The sequence below is a fragment of the Sceloporus occidentalis genome, unplaced genomic scaffold (genome assembly GCF_023333645.1).
Source record: "Sceloporus occidentalis isolate IW3139 unplaced genomic scaffold, rSceOcc1.0.p SCAF_8, whole genome shotgun sequence".
Lineage (NCBI taxonomy): Eukaryota > Metazoa > Chordata > Lepidosauria > Squamata > Phrynosomatidae > Sceloporus > Sceloporus occidentalis.
The window spans coordinates 33,260,510-33,277,734 of record NW_028316988.1 but is presented as its reverse complement, the minus strand read 5'-3'; the positions used below and the strand labels follow the sequence as shown (position 1 = coordinate 33,277,734).

General features: G+C 50.5%; 1 protein-coding gene across 5 annotated transcripts in view; it reads right to left on the bottom strand.

Annotated features, from left to right (window-relative positions):
- LOC149308614 (Krueppel-like factor 8) overlaps positions 1-17,225 on the bottom strand; it is a 74,849-nt gene that overhangs the window by 36,743 nt on the left and 20,881 nt on the right. For 4 of the 5 annotated variants that reach the window (XM_089536123.1, XM_089536120.1, XM_089536121.1 and 1 more), the window contains exons 1-4: positions 9,245-9,414; positions 3,096-3,684; positions 1,818-1,920; positions 805-941 (exon numbers count right to left, since the gene is read on the bottom strand). In XM_089536123.1, the coding sequence (XP_089392249.1) occupies positions 805-941; positions 1,818-1,920; positions 3,096-3,684; positions 9,245-9,277 (862 nt within the window). In that variant the 5' untranslated portion in view covers positions 9,278-9,414. Of the gene's footprint in view, positions 1-804; positions 942-1,817; positions 1,921-3,095; positions 3,685-9,244; positions 9,415-15,133; positions 15,256-17,225 lie in introns of those variants that run through there. The other variant, XM_089536122.1, reaches the window with a different exon arrangement.

Here is a 17,225-nt window from a genome sequence, read left to right as displayed (position 1 = left end):
ACCTCTCCTGTCTGCATTTCTCTCTCAAAGGGCTGGGAAAGCCCTCTCCAGATGCTGTTGGACTGCAGCTCCCAGCAATACTCACCATTGCTGGGAGCTGTAGTCCAACCACAGCATTTGGAGGTTTAAATGATTCTGATCATGGACCTAAAATGTAGCAGGGCTCTTCTCTGTCTTTGGCCATGCGAGTGCCATTTGACTGCAGCTCCTATCATTCCCCACCATCGCTATCACACCTGATAGTCTATGCCACACAGTATGGGGTCCCTGATTACCTAGGACAGGCCTAGCAAGGAGGAGACCTTAAACCCAGGATTTGGGGCATCTGCAACTGTGGCCCTCTAAATAAATACTGTTGGGCTACAGCTTCCATCCTTCCTCACCTTTGGTTATGTTGGCTAGAGGCAGTGCAGTACATGAGCCCTAATTGTTTGGATCTCTGCCTTAACTGAGGGGCTTTGATTTCCAGGGGGAATAGGATGCACTGGAAAATGAGAGGCCTTTAAGCCAGAGGACCTGCTTCCCATGCACAAAATCCTGGGTTCAGTCCCTTGCAACACCAGTTTTTAAGGCTTCAAAGAAATGCCAGCTGGAAGTACAGGGTTTATCTGTTTTGCTAGATAAACCTAACACCTGACATGATGGATGCAAGAGCAGTGCAGAAGCCCTCGGGGTTACCTGGCTTCAAAGAAACATCTGGGAGCCTGGGAATGGTCTCTTAACACCAGGGGACCAAAGGAGTATTTGCAGCCCAGGTTATGGCCACCTATGCCTCCCCAATGCCACCCCCACAAACACACCTACCTGTGTGTATCCTTCTGTGTGCTTTCAAGTGTGAGCTCTTTGTGTAAACTTTATTGCAGCCGTCAAAGTCGCACTGGTGGATCCGCCGCTTCTTGAGGTCTGGGGAATCTGTCCATTGCATTCGGCTGGTCGAATGTCTGGCAAAGAGAAAAAGGGGGTCACAACCATGTCCCAAAGGCCTTGACCACTTTTTTATCCAGTTCCACTTCCCCACAACTTCCATGCAGCCACAACAAGGGTGTCACACACCAAGCATTTGCAAAACCCACAGAGAAAGGTCAATAACCAGAGTCCTGCAAGGCTCAGGTGGGGTTTTGAGTGTGAATCCTTGGCTTCCACCAGTATCCCAAATGCATGATCTCGGTTGCGGACTGTGAGGTGTAAGGAAGGGTGTGATCCAAAAAGCAGAACCCAAATCAATGGATTGAAGTTGCAAGAAAGGAGATTCCCACTAAACCTTATGGACTTTGAACCCAAATCAATGATCTGAAATTGCAAGAAAGGAGATTCCCTATAAACATTATGAAGTTTGAACCCAAATCAATGAGTTGAAATTGCAAGGAAGAAGATTCCCATTAAACATAAGGGAGTTTGAACCGAAATCCATGGACTGAAATTGCAAAAATAGGAGATTCCAACTAAGCTTTATGGGGAACGTCTCCTCTTTCGGGAGTTTTTTTTTTTTTTAAATCAGATTGGATGCCCACTTCTCAGTGTTATCTTAATGGTGGATTCCTGCATTGGAAAGAGGTTAGATTAGATGGCACCTGGGTCCCTTCAATTGGATCATTCTGCAAAAATGGATATGTGTGCAATGGTGTACATACTGCACCCAATACTTTGAAATTGCAAATGGAAGAGGGTTCCCTGTCTGAGGATACTTCTGAACTCTACCTCCTTCCTGATCATGAGAACTAGAAGCATGCCTTCAGCCTGAAAGAGAAGCCCATTTGGGCATAGCTAAATCCAGCTGTGGGTTTTGCACCCCAAATCCCTGCCAGTCCCAGACTCACTCTCTCTGGAGGTCCGGGAAGGACGGGGGGCCACTCTCTGAGGCACTGGTCTCACTGTCGCTGTTCCCATCAACGGAGCAGATGGAACCGGGGTCGACTTTCACTGCAGAGGAAATAGAGAGCCAGCAAATGAGAGGAAGGGCTGGCAGGCCAGGACGGCTCTTGGCAGGCTGCAAAATACCAGCAGATGGATGGGCAACCCAGCGCCAGCCAGCCATCCACAGCCATACAAGGCTCTGTTGTAGATGGCAAAAGCTAACACACATGCACACCCCACACCTTTCCCAAGTCCTCTTTGTCATCCTCAACAGTAAATCCAGTTTCCTTTAGTTACACCTAAAGTATTTTGTTTCAGATAGGGAGCAGAATGAAAGGAAAAAAGGGAATGCACCACTTCCGATTGCAACTGGGTAGTGTCATTTTCAAAGACTTCTTCTTTTCTTCTGTTTTTAAATTCCCTGCAAGAAAAAAGCTAGGAAAGAATATTCTATCTTGGCTGCCAAAGCATGAGGGCGAACACTAGTTATCAGTTTTTGGAAGCATCAAAGGAAGTCTTTGAAAATGGCATTCCTCAGCTGCAGTCCAAAGTATGCACAGACCAGAAGGACAACGGAGAGATTGGGAGCAGCCACCAAGAAGGCCCCTTCCTTCTCAAAATCTTTTAAATCTATGGTCAGTTTAGTTGTGTTTTAAACTCTTGTAGAATAATGCATTTTAAAGGTGTGTCTCTTTTAACTTTTGTAAGACACCAGGAGGCCAAGACTGGGAAGAAGGCGGAATTAAATCAATACATTAATTGTATTCATTTATTTCATTTGTATGCTGCCTTTCTCCCCAGAAGGATCTGAGGCAGATCACAGATAAAAACATTTAAAAAAGCATTTAAAATAAAGTTTAAAAGACTATAATTAAAAAAAATTAACCTGATGATGAATTCAAACCAGGGGAGCCAAGCTGCTTGTGTGTACACACTTATAAATTAAAAAATACACATACACACTAGTGGTCACAGCTTGAGATGACATAACTGCAAAGGAGGACCTCAAAGCGCCACAAAATGAGGAAATTCAAGGAAAAATGTAAGACATTACCCAACAAAAAGAGAGCTAGAAACACTCATATAAATGTAAATTCATGCTTCCTAGTCATACTGAGAATGGAGGATATTTTGGAATTCCTCCAGGACATAAGGTTGCAATGTAGGACATGTCCTGGAAAAGGAGGACATCTGGTCACCATGGGCCTGAGTCAACAGAAAGCAAAGCAACAGGGCCTCACCCATCCCGGTGTTTTTCCCATCGCCGCTGATCAGGGGCACTGTAATGGCCGCGGTGACACCGTCGCTGGGCATCGTGGTGTAGACCACAGGCAAGGACTGAACCACCACCGGGATGGTCTGGAGGTTGCCCATCTTGCTGGGCAGGTTGACCGAAGGGATGGTATGGATGACGTGGAGGATCTGCTGCCCACTGCTGCCTTGGGTGGAGGCAAGGATGGAGCCCGGCGAGAGGACGGCTGGGATGGCCGAGGAGGAGCCCAGCCCCGTGGGGGTCATGGAGACCAAGGGGGTTGGGATGGGTGGCGTGGCAAGCATGGGCGAGGAGCGGACGGAGGAAGGCAGTGAGGAAGACAAGGAGGAGGAAGAGGAGGAGGAGGAGGAGGGAGCCGGGTGCAGGGGAGGCTTGGCTTTGTTGAGGGACAAGTCCACCGGCTCGGCTTGGGGCTGGTTGCAATCGCTGGCCAGCAGCTCCTCAGGCGGCTCCGTCTTGATGTCGCTCAGCAGCACCGGAGGATCGATGGAGCTGCCCTCCAACAAGGACGAGGAACTCATCTTGGACAGAGCCCGGCCCTGGGCAAAGCCTGCAGCCTGCAGAATGAAAGAAGGAAAGAAAGAATGAATGAATGGAGCACATAAGAGATGTATAAACAAACTCAGAAGGCTGCACTCCTCAGGATGCCCACAATGGGGAGCTAGCAAAACACCCAGATTGGCCCCAATGATGGGAAACACTTTCTTGGGTTGCACCCGCACTGCAGGAATAATCCAGTTTGACACCACTTTAACTGTTACCTTACAATGCTATTGAATTCTAAGTACTGCAGTTTGCTGTGGCACCAGAGGTGGTTGAATGTCTCACAAAACTATAATTCCCAGTATTCCACATCAGTGAGCCATGGAAGTTGGACTGGTGTCACACTGGATTATTTTTGCAGCAGTTTAGGACTACAGCTCTCTGAACCCACCCACAGCCCTGGCCAAAGGAGTACTCTCAAAGCTGTAGTCCAAAAAAGAGGAACTTTCCCATGCTTTTGGAAGGGAAGATGAAACAAGGCTGGCGCATGATTTCTATTCAAGGCTTTGGGATGTGGGCTCATTGACTCCCTTCCCATACAAAACTGTATAAATTGATTTGACTTGTACATATACATACATACCCAATCCTATTATAAAGGGCATTTTATTTTTAATACTTTAATAATGTATGAACAGAAGGAAGGAAGGTGATCAGGGAATGGTAGAGACATAGCTCTCCTGACAGAAGACCCCCTTTTCCTAAGACTTTGCAAGAGAGGAGGAAGACAAAATGATGAAGCCAAGCCTCACCCTTAAAACAGCCCAGATTACAAATGTTAAAACAGCCGCAGCCACACCCTGCCAAGGACACTGGGAATTGTAGTGTGTGTTTGTTTTCCTTTGTCTCCAAAGGAATGCAGCAATGTTTAACAGAATCCTTTCCAGTCTCACCAGAGAAGAATTCTTACCAATCCGCCACAGTTAAGACTATTTGGGGAGGAATAAAACCCCCAGAGATTCGCACAAAGGAATCTAGTTGCACCTTTGAGACTCACTGATTTATTTTAGCAGGAGCTTCTCAGATTCCAATCCATTTCTTCAGATGCATTGCTTGAATTGTGGTTGTTATGAACACCGTCAAATTGACTCTGACTTATGGCAACCTAGGATATTCTTGGAAATATGTATCCAGATGAGGTTTGCCCTTGCCTTCCTCAGGCTGAGAGAGTGTGGCTTGCCTAGCTGGTGAGTTTCAAGCCACACTCTCTCAACCTCAGACTTTGTTGGAGTACAGCTCCCAGCATTCTGCAACAATGGCCATGATGCTTATGGATGTTGGGAGCTTCAGTCCAACAACATCCGATACCAGATAAATTCCAACCAGTGGTTCCCAAACACTGGTTCTCCAGGTGTTTTGGACTTCAGCTCTCAGAAGCCTCAGCCATCTTGGCCAATGGAATGGGATTCTGGGAGTTGAAGACAAAAACATCTGGAAGGCCAAAGTCTGGCTGCAGGGAGAAACAGATTGGACCTTAAGAGGAGATGTTGCCAAAACTGGGAGGGCAGTGTGCCTGAGCTCCAGAGGGAGGGTGCATTCTCTGCAGAGGTCCAAGAATGGGTCCAAAGGGCCCAGCCATGCCCAGGGATGAACCCCCACCCCCACCCCAGGGTGTTGCCCAGAGAGAAACAGCTTTTTGGAGCAACAACCTGTTCCCATCACCGCCAGGGTCTCTGGCATGGAGGGCATGGGAGGGAGGGTAGGTGCGTGGGATGCATCCAGAGACAGAGAATGCAGCCCAGGGGGTGCCCCCATCTCCAGTCCAAGGGGGAGGCCATGCTCAGCCCCAGGGCACAGATGCCAGGGCTGAGGGAAGAGGAATGCCAGCTGGCCCACTGCCTGGGAGAGCCATGCCAAGGGGTGGCCAAGGGGAAGAGGGGGCTACTCCTCAGCCAAATGGCCCTTTCTCTGTGTGTGTGGACTGTGGGATACATGAAACATTCAGCAATGGAAAAACAGAAGGGGTAGGCAATGCAACAACAGGCAAGACCCCTCCTTAAAAAATGTCCCAGCCCTGTGCATGCCACCCACCTCCCCCCATGCGCCTGCCCTGGCTCCTTCCCCACATGCCCTGGACGGGTGTTCCCATGGCACTCCCAGGACTGGGTCCAAGCTGCTCAGGCGCAAAACAGACTCGCCTTTGGCAGGACAGAGCCAGCTCCTTTCCCCCAGCCAAGATGGACAGATGGACGATGGACAACAGCCCTCCTTGTCCAGCCACCCACAGACTGGCAGACCTGGCTGGCTCCTTGCAGCCCTACCTGCCATCCTCTTCTTCCTTCCTTCCTTCCTTCCTTCCTTCCTTCCTTCCTTCCTTCCTTCCATCCATCCCCCCCCCCAACCTGTTGGACCAGCTTGCCATGCCTCTCCTCCATATCCTCTTCTGCTTCCCCATATTGCCCCATCTCCCTTTCCAATCTCCCCCCCCCCCCCAGGAGGGTTTGGAGACATATAGGAGAGCCCCCTTCCCTGCGACCCAGAGCCTGTCTCCAAGGTTTGAGGGGCATGGAAGGGGGCAGCCAGACCTCTCCTTCTTTCCCTTTTATCTGGTCCCAGCCATGTTCTTCCCAGAATTCCCCTAGCTAAACTCACTGAGTGTCCAGCCGTGTCCCTCCCAGGACCCTTCAGCCCTATCCTTCCCAGAATTCCCCAGCCTGGGAGTTGCCACTCAAAAAAGCAACACTTTTCCAGGTTTTGCTGAGGGGCAGAGCCTGGCACTGAAGCTGCTGCCTCAGCTAAAGGGAGGAGGAGGGTGTTTCTTCCTTTTTAAGGTGGGGAAGAGGGACAGATTTATGGCCTTTGCTTTAATGGCAAGCAGCCTAGGACTTTCCCAAGATAATAAAATGTCTGCCCACTCTCCCTCTGACCCCCCAATTGGGCAAGCTCTCTGGGGTCCACCTAAAACCCTTCCTGGGAACATAGAGACCACAGGATGTGGCAAATGATGCTCAGGTACCACATGCCCTAGTGACTGCAGCAATGGAGGGCAGTCAGCCCTGGACCACTTCCACCAAGACCTCTGGTGGGGAAAAAAAAAACAAAACCATTTTCCAGCAAGTAATTTGCCTTTGTCATTGCCATTGCCATTGCCCTCCTTTGAGGCTGAGAGAGTGTGGTGGGCCCAAGGTCACCCAGTGGGTTTACACGGGTCGTCATAAGCCAGAAATGGTTTAAAGGCACACAACAACAGCAGCAACCTTTGTAGTGGGAGGCTGAATTGTGAATTTTAAATTGTGAGTTTAAAGGCGGATTGCTTTAATATGTGTTCATCTTATTTGTCCTTTCAAATTGATATGCATTGCAATTGATGTTGTTTGTTAATTGTTATTGTTCCCTGCATCGATCCATGGGGAGAGGTGGGTAAGAAATACTAATACTAATACTAATAACAATAGGTTTAGCCTGTCTGTCCCTCCTGACACCAGGTAATAAACAATACTGTGTGCCACCCCAACTCTGCAGTGGCCTGAGGACCAGCCTCCCTGCATGGGAAGGAGACCCCCAAAACCTCCTTTTTGACAACTCAGCAACACAACCGGAGGCCTGGGTTGGAAAATGACCCAGTCAAGATGGCCCAGAAACAAGGACATGCAAATGAACTGTGATGCCTGAGCTGAATAGCTGCTCAAACTGGTCTTACCAGAAGGCAAAGGTCTCAGCTGCCCAAGGAAAGCAGGCTTCCTCCCACTAGAGGCTTGGGAAGTTACCTTTTTTGGACTACAACTCCCATGATCTTGGAGTAGTAGTCCAAATAAATAATAATAATAATAATTATAATAATTATAATAATAATAACCATTCCCTAATTCTCTCCTCTACCATCCTATCTGGGCACCCAGAGATCATGGAAACCATGCCAGAAGCGACTGATACAGGAAATGCCTGGAGCAACTGCCAAAGAGAAGAAGGGCATGGTGCCAAGTGAGGGGCAGGGAGGGCTACCCAAACTTTCCAAAGGAGGCAGGGAAAGGGGGACCCAGAGTTCCAGAAAGCTTCTCCATCTGAAACAAGGAGGATTGACAGCAAAGTGGATTCAGCCTCCCAGAATCCCTGAAATGTTGGAAAGGCAGCTACGCTGGGTTTACTCCAGAGCAAAGCAATGTTCTTGGCAAGTCCTATGGAATGTCCCTTCGGCCTGTTTCCCTTCTCAGGGCGGGTGGATGCGAACCAGAGCACCTGAAAAGACCATTTGGGTGCCTGTCTTGCTCCCTTTGGCAAAGTCAGATGGCAAATTGGCCCAGTGCCCACACTTTGGGGGTGGCCAAGCAGGAGTAGGTTCATGCACCCCCTTGCTATTCCCCTCCCTCAAACCCATTGCAAGCCATTTGGCCTAATTCAGCCAAGGCCAAAAATCTGCAGGAGGGAGGAGACTGTCCAGTCCACAAACACACCTCTTGGCCTGAGACGCCCACTCCTTCAGTGCCACACCAAGTGGGTGCTTAACTGCTTCAGTGCCAACCCCAAAACCCAAGGCTGCTGTGAGGGGTCTGACTTAGGGTCGCCATTAGTTGGAAATGACTTGAAGGTGCACAGCAACAACAACAACAACAGCAGCAGCACCACCACCACCAAGCAAGGCCTGCCTTTCTTCACAGGACTCTGTGGCTGTTTTGGTTTTGCTGAACCGAAGGAAGCTCAGAGAGTTAACTAGCAGCAAGAGAAGGGATTCTTCTGCAAAAGGAGGAATGCCAGCGCCATTCAAGTTCTGCTCCTCAAGGAACACATTCCTAGGCTGCACATTCTCTCCTTCTAAGCATATAGATGTACATATATGCCTTTGATGCTTGAAGGTCTCAGGGTCCTAGCGAAGAAAACAAAGCGGGTCATCCAGTCTGCAGCTTCGGAAGTTTGCATTCTGGGACTACAAGGGCCAGGATGCACCCGCCCTCCATGGCCAGGGCTGGACCCTGCAAGCCCATCATCCCCAGATCAGAGCCAAGCAAAACACTTGGTTCCAGGTTCTTCCTGATCCTGAGTCTCTGTGTGGGCTGCCTGCTTTGAGCAACAAAAATAAAGATTAGTCATTCTCCAGCGTGGGCAAAACATCCCAAACCAGAAGCAGCCTGGCCTCAAAATGCGACCCACAACTCCCAAGTCCCAAGAGGCACAAACTGAGGGAGGAACTGCAACTTCACTCCTTAGTTAGAAACCAATCAGTTGGCGGACTTCGATGCCATAGTTAGATAGATAGATAGATAGATAGATAGATAGATAGATAGATGCATGCTGTTGGCCTTGCTTCTGTTGGGAGAGAGTTGCCTCTGGTGGCAAGGGGCACAGCGTGGCCAGAGCTGAGGAAGGACTCCATGCCCCCAAAGGATCCAGTCAGGGTCCCCTGAAGAGAAGGGAGCCCTTGCCTGGCTGGAGTGGAGGGCCAGGGGCCCCGGAGTCATGCAGGGGAAGGCGAGACAGCCAGGAGCTGTCATTCCAAGGGGGGCTGCCTCCTGGCTGTGGGCTGGGCTGGAGGGCAAGGGGCCCCCGAGGCAGGCGATGATGGCTCCCAGGGCCGCTCCTTCCCAAAGCCCTGGGGGCCCGGGGGCCCTGCTCTTTCCCTCCTCGCGGGGCTCCACTCACCGGCCAGGAGGGCCCTTCCGAGGGCAGGATCATCCCGGCCAAGGCCAGTCCTCCGGGCGGGAGGTCGCCAAGGGAGGAAAGGGGTCGCCCCAAGGGCCGCCGGGGAGCCCTCCGGAGCAGCAGCGGACGACTCTCGCTCGCTCGCTCGCCCGCTCTTTCCCTCCTGGCTTCCTTCCTTCCTTCCCTCCTCCTGCGGCCAAAGCCTGCTGCTGCTGCTGCTGCTGTGCCCACTGGGCAGCCCCACCCGAGGGAGGGGGAAGGGGAGGGGGAGGGGGGGGAGGGCGCCCCGCCCCGCCCCTCCCTCCCTGCTCGGGCCCAAGAGGCCGAAGTAGGTCACCCGGAGAGCAGGAGGAGGAGGAGGAGGAGGAGGAGGAAGGCGGGGCAGCCCTGGCTCCTTCTTCCAGACCCACTCCGGCCTCTCAGAGCCTGAGTCTCTTGCTTCTTCCTTGTCTCTGCAAAGCAGGACTTGGGGGCAAAGAGGGGGCAGCCAAACTACTTTTTTGGGGAGACCCGTTTTAGGGGAGCAAAGGCAACCTCCACAAAGAGGAGGGCATTTTTGTGGGCCTCTTGACAGGGCCTGGTAAGCCCCCAAACACTTTCTGCTGGGCTCTTATCTATCTATGGTTCCCCCTCCGTCCTGGAAATGGGAGAGGAGGGAAGGAGTCCCTCGCCCCCTTCACTGCAGCAGCTTCCCCACTAAGCGCTAAGAAGTCACCCGAGAGACTCAAACTACAAGTCCCTCTCGTGGACAAGTCAAGGGCAGTTTTAGATATGATGACCCAGGGATAAGTCAAGGGTAAAACTTGGGGACATGTGACAAAGGATGTAAAGGATGGTGCAAAGGAAAGCAACGCCAAAGGACTTAGAGACTCCCAGTTGCCATAGCTGTTTGCACTGGCCCTAAGGCTAGAGGAATGAGAGCACAGACAGTCCTTCTTAAAAGACAAGAGAAAGGACTCAGGGAACATCGGAAGGAGTGGCTCTCAACCTGTGGGTCACAGCCCCTTTGGGGGTCAAGCGACCCTTTCACAAGGGTCACCTAAAAGCATCGGAAAACATGTATTTCCAGTGGTCTTAGGAACCGAGACACCCCCATTTTATGGCTGGGGTCACCACAACATGAGGATGTGTATTAAAGGGTTGCAGCATCAGGAAGGTTGAGACCCACTGATCTAAAGCATATACTCTATATAGTCACCGCTGGCAGAATCTCTTTTGCCAAGAAGTGGAGAAGTGATATCCCAGCCGCCCCATTGTTCAGTCAGTCCTGGACCCAGACTTGTGGGACCTCTCCTTCCATGCATTTGCAATGGCAAAATTGCAGTGAAGCTTTCCTAGAGATAATGTGGGAGGGAGAAAGAAAGAAAGAAAGAAAGAAAGAAAGAAAGAAAGAAAGAAGGATTGGGAGTGGTCTCCCATCCCACCCTCTGGGCCCAGTTCCTCTAGGGCTGGCCGGTGGGAAGAAGGGCCTCCTCCTGCTGCTCTGACCCACCCTCCCTGCCCTCCCAGTGCAAACAAAACCCTGAAGGGGCCCAGTCTGGGGAAGGTGGTTTGGGATGGGAGGAGAGGGGGAAAAGGGGGTGTCTGTCTGTCTATTGGGGCCCCATTGTTATTTATGGGCAGCCCAGGCAGCGGGTGACAGCTTGGCTATTCAGGAGAAAGAACAACCAAACAGGGCACCCCTCTCCAAATGCCTTGCCCACCATGGAGAGGGTACACTCTGGTGCCTCTCTCCCTTTTGGCTTTGAGACCAGCTGGGAAGAAGGAGGAAGAGGAGGACCAGGATGGTGGGGGTCATCTGTCAACCCTGAAGTGGGGGGGGGGGGGGCTTAAAGAGCTTGCCCCCCCCTTATCCCCTTCCTGGACTGGAGCCAGAGGCTGCCATCTGGGGCCGGCAATGGGGCACAGCTTTAGGGCCCAAGAGAGGAACACCAACGGCAACCATGCTCAGCTAACAAGAGCCAGTCCTTGCAGGGGGGGGGGGGGGTGTTTGGACAAAAGATTCTGCCCCAATGCAAAAAGGTTGCCCTGTGGGTCTTTTGCAAAGGAGATGGGAGTTCCGCATGGCCCCAGGCTGGCACACAACAGGGCATCTTCAACAAGGCTGTGGCGGCCATGCAGCTCAGATCCTACCACTCTCTTGGCAAGGCTGCAGAGAGCTAAGAGGATCTCTGGATGCAACAATTAGGATGTGTTGTTGTTGTTGTTGTCAGTGAGGAGGGAGTTGTGGGGACCAAACCAAAATAGATAATCTATGTAAATGGAAATATAAACCCATGCTTCTTAGTGATGCTCAAAATGGAGGACATTTTGGAACTCCTCCTGGAGAGAAAGCTGAAATGTAGCACATGTCCTGGAAAAGGAAGACATGCCTGGTCACTCTCAATGGCCTGTATGCCCTTCTGTCTTTTCTTTGCCATCTTGGGCAAATGCCCAGCACCCGATGGTGGACTCTGAAACTTAAAAATGTCCTTGGAAAAATCCAAGCACCCAGCTGGAAGCCCTGACCAGGCCAACCTTTTGAAGCCACTGAAGTAGAAGTGAGGAGCAAGAGCAGAGAAAGAGGGAGAAGGATCCTGGAGGCAAAAAAGAGCAGAGCAAGAGTGGCCACAGCACCCAGAGCAAAAACCAAGTGGGTGAGCCAAGGGAGGAAGAAGAGCCAAGCTCCCAAAGCCACCTCTTGCAGGACACTAGCCCCCCTCCGCCACAGTCTGGGAAAGAGCTGGGACTCCCCTCCCTGCCATGGGGGTCAAGAGGCCATTCTGGCACCCCCTGACCACCCAGCTGGACCCCGCCCCAGCCAGAGCCAATGGGCAGAGGGGCAGCGCCAGCCCTGGGGGCCTCCTCCCTCCCAAGGGCAGCCAGGAGGACAAAGCCAGGCGGATGGGACCAAAGCCCAGGCCTCTTCCGGCCTGGAAGGCTGCCCGGCGGGCCCCTGGCCAGAGAGAGGGAGGGAGGTGGCTGGCCATTAAGGGCGCCACACAGGAAGGACCTCGGAGGGACTGAGAGCCCCAAGGGCCCAAATCCAATGGGGCACAACAGCAGAAGCAGGGATTCCTGCTTGTCATAGGCTCCTGGAGCTGGAAGGGATCTGCAAAGGCCATCCATTCGTTCAACCCCCTTTCTGCCAAGTAGGAATACAGTGAAAGCACTCTCAAGACATGGCCTTCCAGCCTCTCTTTTAATTCCAACTCCCAGAATTCCATAGCCTTGAGCCAGGGCACTTAAAGTGGTGCCAAACCGGGTTATTTCTCCAGTGTGGATGCTGCCATCATTGTGTGGTGGCAGCTTGCAAGAGAAATCAATTCCCCTCTCCTCTGGGTTTGGGAGAAGTTACATTTTTTGGACTTGGGCTCATGAACCATGCTGGCTGAGGAGTTTTGGGGAGTCGCAATCCAAAAAGTTAAATGTCCAAAGCCTTTTCTTTTTGCTCCTGCTTTGGTTTTTGAGATAAAAGGCGGGGGTCTCTCCAACTCAGACACACACTTCCTGCAAAGCCACAAAAGACAGGAGCGTCAAAGGGTGTGCTTCCCTGTGAAGAAACTCGCTTCGCAGGTCCTGCCATTTCAGGATGTTGCCCAACAAGAGAGGAAAATATTCCACAGAGGTTGGCTCCCTTTAAGAGTCTTAAGAACCAGTCCGGCTCCATGGAGCAAGAAGGCAGGAGAAGCAAAGCTCTGCTTTTACTGGGCTGTTAAACTTATTTAATATGGGTGCAAGCTTTTGAGTTATGCAGAACTCTTTTTCTACCCATTTTTTCCTGCAGCAAACTAGGGTTAATTACTTGTCCTCCTATGAGAGGATGAAATGGTCAAGGAATTACATTTCTACCATCCCTGCATGATATATTAAAAGGAGGGACACCCTTCTCACAGCACAAGTGAGGACAGAAAGAGGGATCCCAATTGCCCTGGCATCCCTCAAAGGTCACAGCATGCCACCTGTTCATGCCACAGACAGAGGAAAAGAAGGAAGGAAGGTAGGTTGGTTTCCCTTTTCTTCCCCAGATATTAGGACAAACCTGACCCACCAAGAATCTCATCAGCTGTGATTCCAAGAGGCAGACTGGAATCCTGTGGGTGTCTTACATATGCATAAATTCCCCTATGGAAGTGGCTGGACATTTTTGTCCATTGCAAAAGGCCCACACTCAGTTCAGAAGCAGAGCTGTGCATGCTTCCCAAGTGCGCACAATTGCACATTTTCATGTTCATCTAAAGGCACACATGCATTCGGTTGTGCAACATCACCATTCATCAACAAGGTGGCATTGCACAACTGGCAATCAATTCGGTGACTGCAAAGTTGCCCTCCATCTCCATGATAGACAATGCTAGCCAATATCTTCCCAACGCTCAAATCCTAGGGAAGAATACATCCAGAGACCGGTGTAGGGAGTTGCTTTCTTCCCGATCAGGCTGCCAGCACCTCATGCCTAAATAGAAGCTGCTCCCCAACTTCCGTTTAATTGGCAATGCTAAGGATTGAACCCTGGGCCTCAGGTGTGCAAAAGGTTATTCCACTTCTGGGCATTTCCACCTCTTCCCCTTCCAACTCCAAGCTGGAGTGCGTTCCCATTAAAAAGTAGCCAAGGCATGAAATTCAACCTTTAATGCCACAACTGAAATGCCAGTCCAGATACGCATGCAGTTAACAAGTGCCCTCTGGGCATGTACAGAGTGCCCTGCCTAAGCAATCCCCAACTGCCGCCTGTCACTGAAGATAGAAAGGGAACCCACCAGGCACCTCTTTAAGAAGAATCGCTCGGGTTGCATGAGGAAACATTGTGAGCGCCCTTGTTTCTAAAAAGGAGAGCCACTCACTTCCTCCCCCTCCGCCCCCAAACACATTTCTAAAATGCCGCACCACTTCCGCTGGGAATCCAAACCCTGCTGAACTTCCTCCGCTCTTGCTCTGAGGTTACAAAGTGCAGCATTTCTGACGGCAGAATGGGGAGGAAGGGAGGCAGGGGCTGAGCTGGTTGCTGGTTGTCCCCCTCCCCACCTTTGTCCCGGCTGGACTTGGCCATTTAAGTCATTTCAGGCTGCACCCACACTGTAGAAATAATCCGGTTTGACACCACTTTCGCTGCCATGGCTCATTGCTATGGAATCCTGGGCACGGCAGTTCGTTGTGGGACCAGAGGACTTGAAGACACACAACAACAGAAGCCAAAGGTAACAGGAAAGACTTTTCTGCCTTTGCTAGAGACTAGACTCCCAGAATCCCCCAGTCAGGCATTCTGAGAGCTGAAATACAAGACATCCAAAGGACAGGTCCATGTATGAGGGTCACCCCACAATGAATGGTAGTGTGGACCTGTGTCTTCAAAGACTGAAGTGGGTTTGCTCAACACCTGGCATCTGATCCATGAAGAAAAAGAGTGTTTTATCATTATTACTGTACACTGCAAGGCAGATGTAAAATCATGAAATGTACTCAGCAGTCTCGGTTTGCAAAAGATTCTCTGAGATGCATTCATTTGCCAAATTTGCAGGGATTTAGAAGGACATGCCTGGCTCTGCTCTGGTGCCACAACAAACTGCCATGCCCAAGATCCCATAGCACTGAGCCATGGCAGTTAAAGTATGCCGCCTTTCTCCAAACCCAGGACCCAAAGCGGCTTCCGTAACAATAAATTAAAAATGTTTATAAAAGTTTGGAAACCATTTTAAAAACACACATTGAAACACTAACAGATAAAACATACATTAAAAACCTAAGCTTAAGCAGGGAGGTTTCCTTTGCTGGATCACCTGGTCCAGAACGGGAAATTTTTCCAAACTTGGGGAAAGAGTCGGATCCCATGCCACACTTCCTTTTGCACCGCCAGACTCCTCTGTGTGCCTCAGTTTCCCCCATTTGTAAGAAAAGAACACTGCTACTCACCTGCCTGCCTTTGCACCTTTCCAAGGGCTAGGAAACCAAGGTGTCCAACTTTGACGCCGCAGTTCCCCGGATGGTCAGCACCGGGCCCTTTGCTCCCCTTCCCAAAGCCTCTGGGGACCCATCTGTGAGGAGAAGTGAGGAAGGGTCATTCTTTCTTGCCAAGCAATTGCCCAGGTGAATAATTCCAAGTTTGGCAGGCACAAAGTCCCAGATCATCTCCCTTAAAAGGAATTTCTATCCCAATAGAATTTTTCTACTTCTATCCATCTGCAGGACAGAAAGAAATCTCTTTCCTATCACCAGGAAAGACATAGTTTGCGTCTTCTCCTTCCAGAACCATATCTGCATCTCCTGGCATTTCGATTATCATTAGGATTGTGCGTTACTTTTGTAACTGAGTGCAAATACATGGGATCGAGCTGTTAGTCTCACTAACAATGCTTCAGGGTTCAGAATGCATTCACACCTGAGGATATATCTATGTTGTTATCTCAGAATCATAGAGCTTGAAGGAACCCCAAAGGCCATCCAAGTCTAACTTTTCAACATGTATGGCAGGGCTCTACACTTCCCAGACTTTGCCCCTCCAGGTGTTTTGGACTCTAACTCCTAGAACTTCTAGCCAGTTTGGCCAAAAATTAGGAATTCTGGGAGCATCTGGAAGACCAAAGTTTGAGAACTACTGGATTATATGGTCCTTGGGTCCCTTTCAACAACTCCATCATTCTGTCTCAGTTTTCTTAGTGCAAAGAAGAGCATTTGTCTCTAAATTGTTGATGGAGTAGAATCATGGGGGGAAATAGTCATTTTGTGTTTTTACCTAAATATCAAGTAGATAAAACTAAAAATAAAAGCTTGGTCACAAGGAACTGGGAAGACCACCTCTGAGTATCCCTTGCCTATGAAAACCCTATGAGATTCTTAAGTTGACCGATTAAAGGCACACACACAACATCTCACTCTTAAAATAATACTAATTTGTGAGCTAAGGATGGGATGGGGAATTTCTCAGCCTCCATGTCTAAAGGAAACCCCATTCCAAAATAAAAAGATTAGGCCCAGAAGTGCTGATGGTTAAGACCAGCGCAAGGTCACCCCATTGCTCCCTTTTTAAAGATGGGCCTTTACTCCATTTTGGTGGAGCCTCGTCCTCCTCTGCCAAAGTTATTTCTTTCTCCTAGCCTCCATCGGTGGCTTTGCAAAAAGCCTGAGAAAAGCTGCACCGCCACAATCCCATCGCCATCGATCGCTTCCCTCTGTACATTACTTATCTCCTGCGGACATGAAATGTGACCTTTAAAGATTCCAAAACCGCAAGAGTTTGTTTGAAGGAAAGTCACAAAGGTTAAGCATCTCTCTCCATTTAAGTCCCTGGACTTGTTTGTCTTGCTTTTTAAAGGGAAAGTGACCAGCAAGGATTGGCCTTCCAACTTGGGGGTAAGTGGGGGGGTAGAAGAAGGCTGGAAGGTTTTTTGGGGGGATCCTCTACCAGATGCAAAAGGGTGCCCAATCCACTGGGGGCCCAATCCTACGCACCCACATTCCTGGAGAGGGCTGGCAAGGTCTAGAGGAAGGTGAGGGCTCTTTGGAGAAGCCGGCAAAGGGCTTGGAATTAATTGCAGACAGGCCAATAATCAGATTGCCAGGCAGGAACCGCCTTTCCCAGGAGACTCCAGCGGCGGCTGAGGAGGGGACCTCCCTTCCCTTCCTCTCCTGGAGGAGGAGAAGGAGAAAAATAAGGCAAGTCTACAGTGCTGGGGAATCATGGAAGGGGTGTGTGGGGTCCCTCTCCCCCCATCCTCCCACCCTGGCAACTGGTCAGTCAAGGGGCACCACTCTGGCAGGACTTCTTTGCATCCCTCGGTTTGCAAAATCAGGAAGAAAGCCCTTGCCAGCTGAAGGCAGGATAGGCTATGCAGTGCATGGAGAAGCAGGACAGTATGCACACCCACCACATGCATGTACACACAGACAGACAGACAGACAGACAGACAGACAGACACACCTCCAACAAGACTTCTTTGCATCACCTGAAAAGTCCTTGCCAGATGACGGCAGGATGGGCTACATTGTACATGAAGAAGGGGAGAGT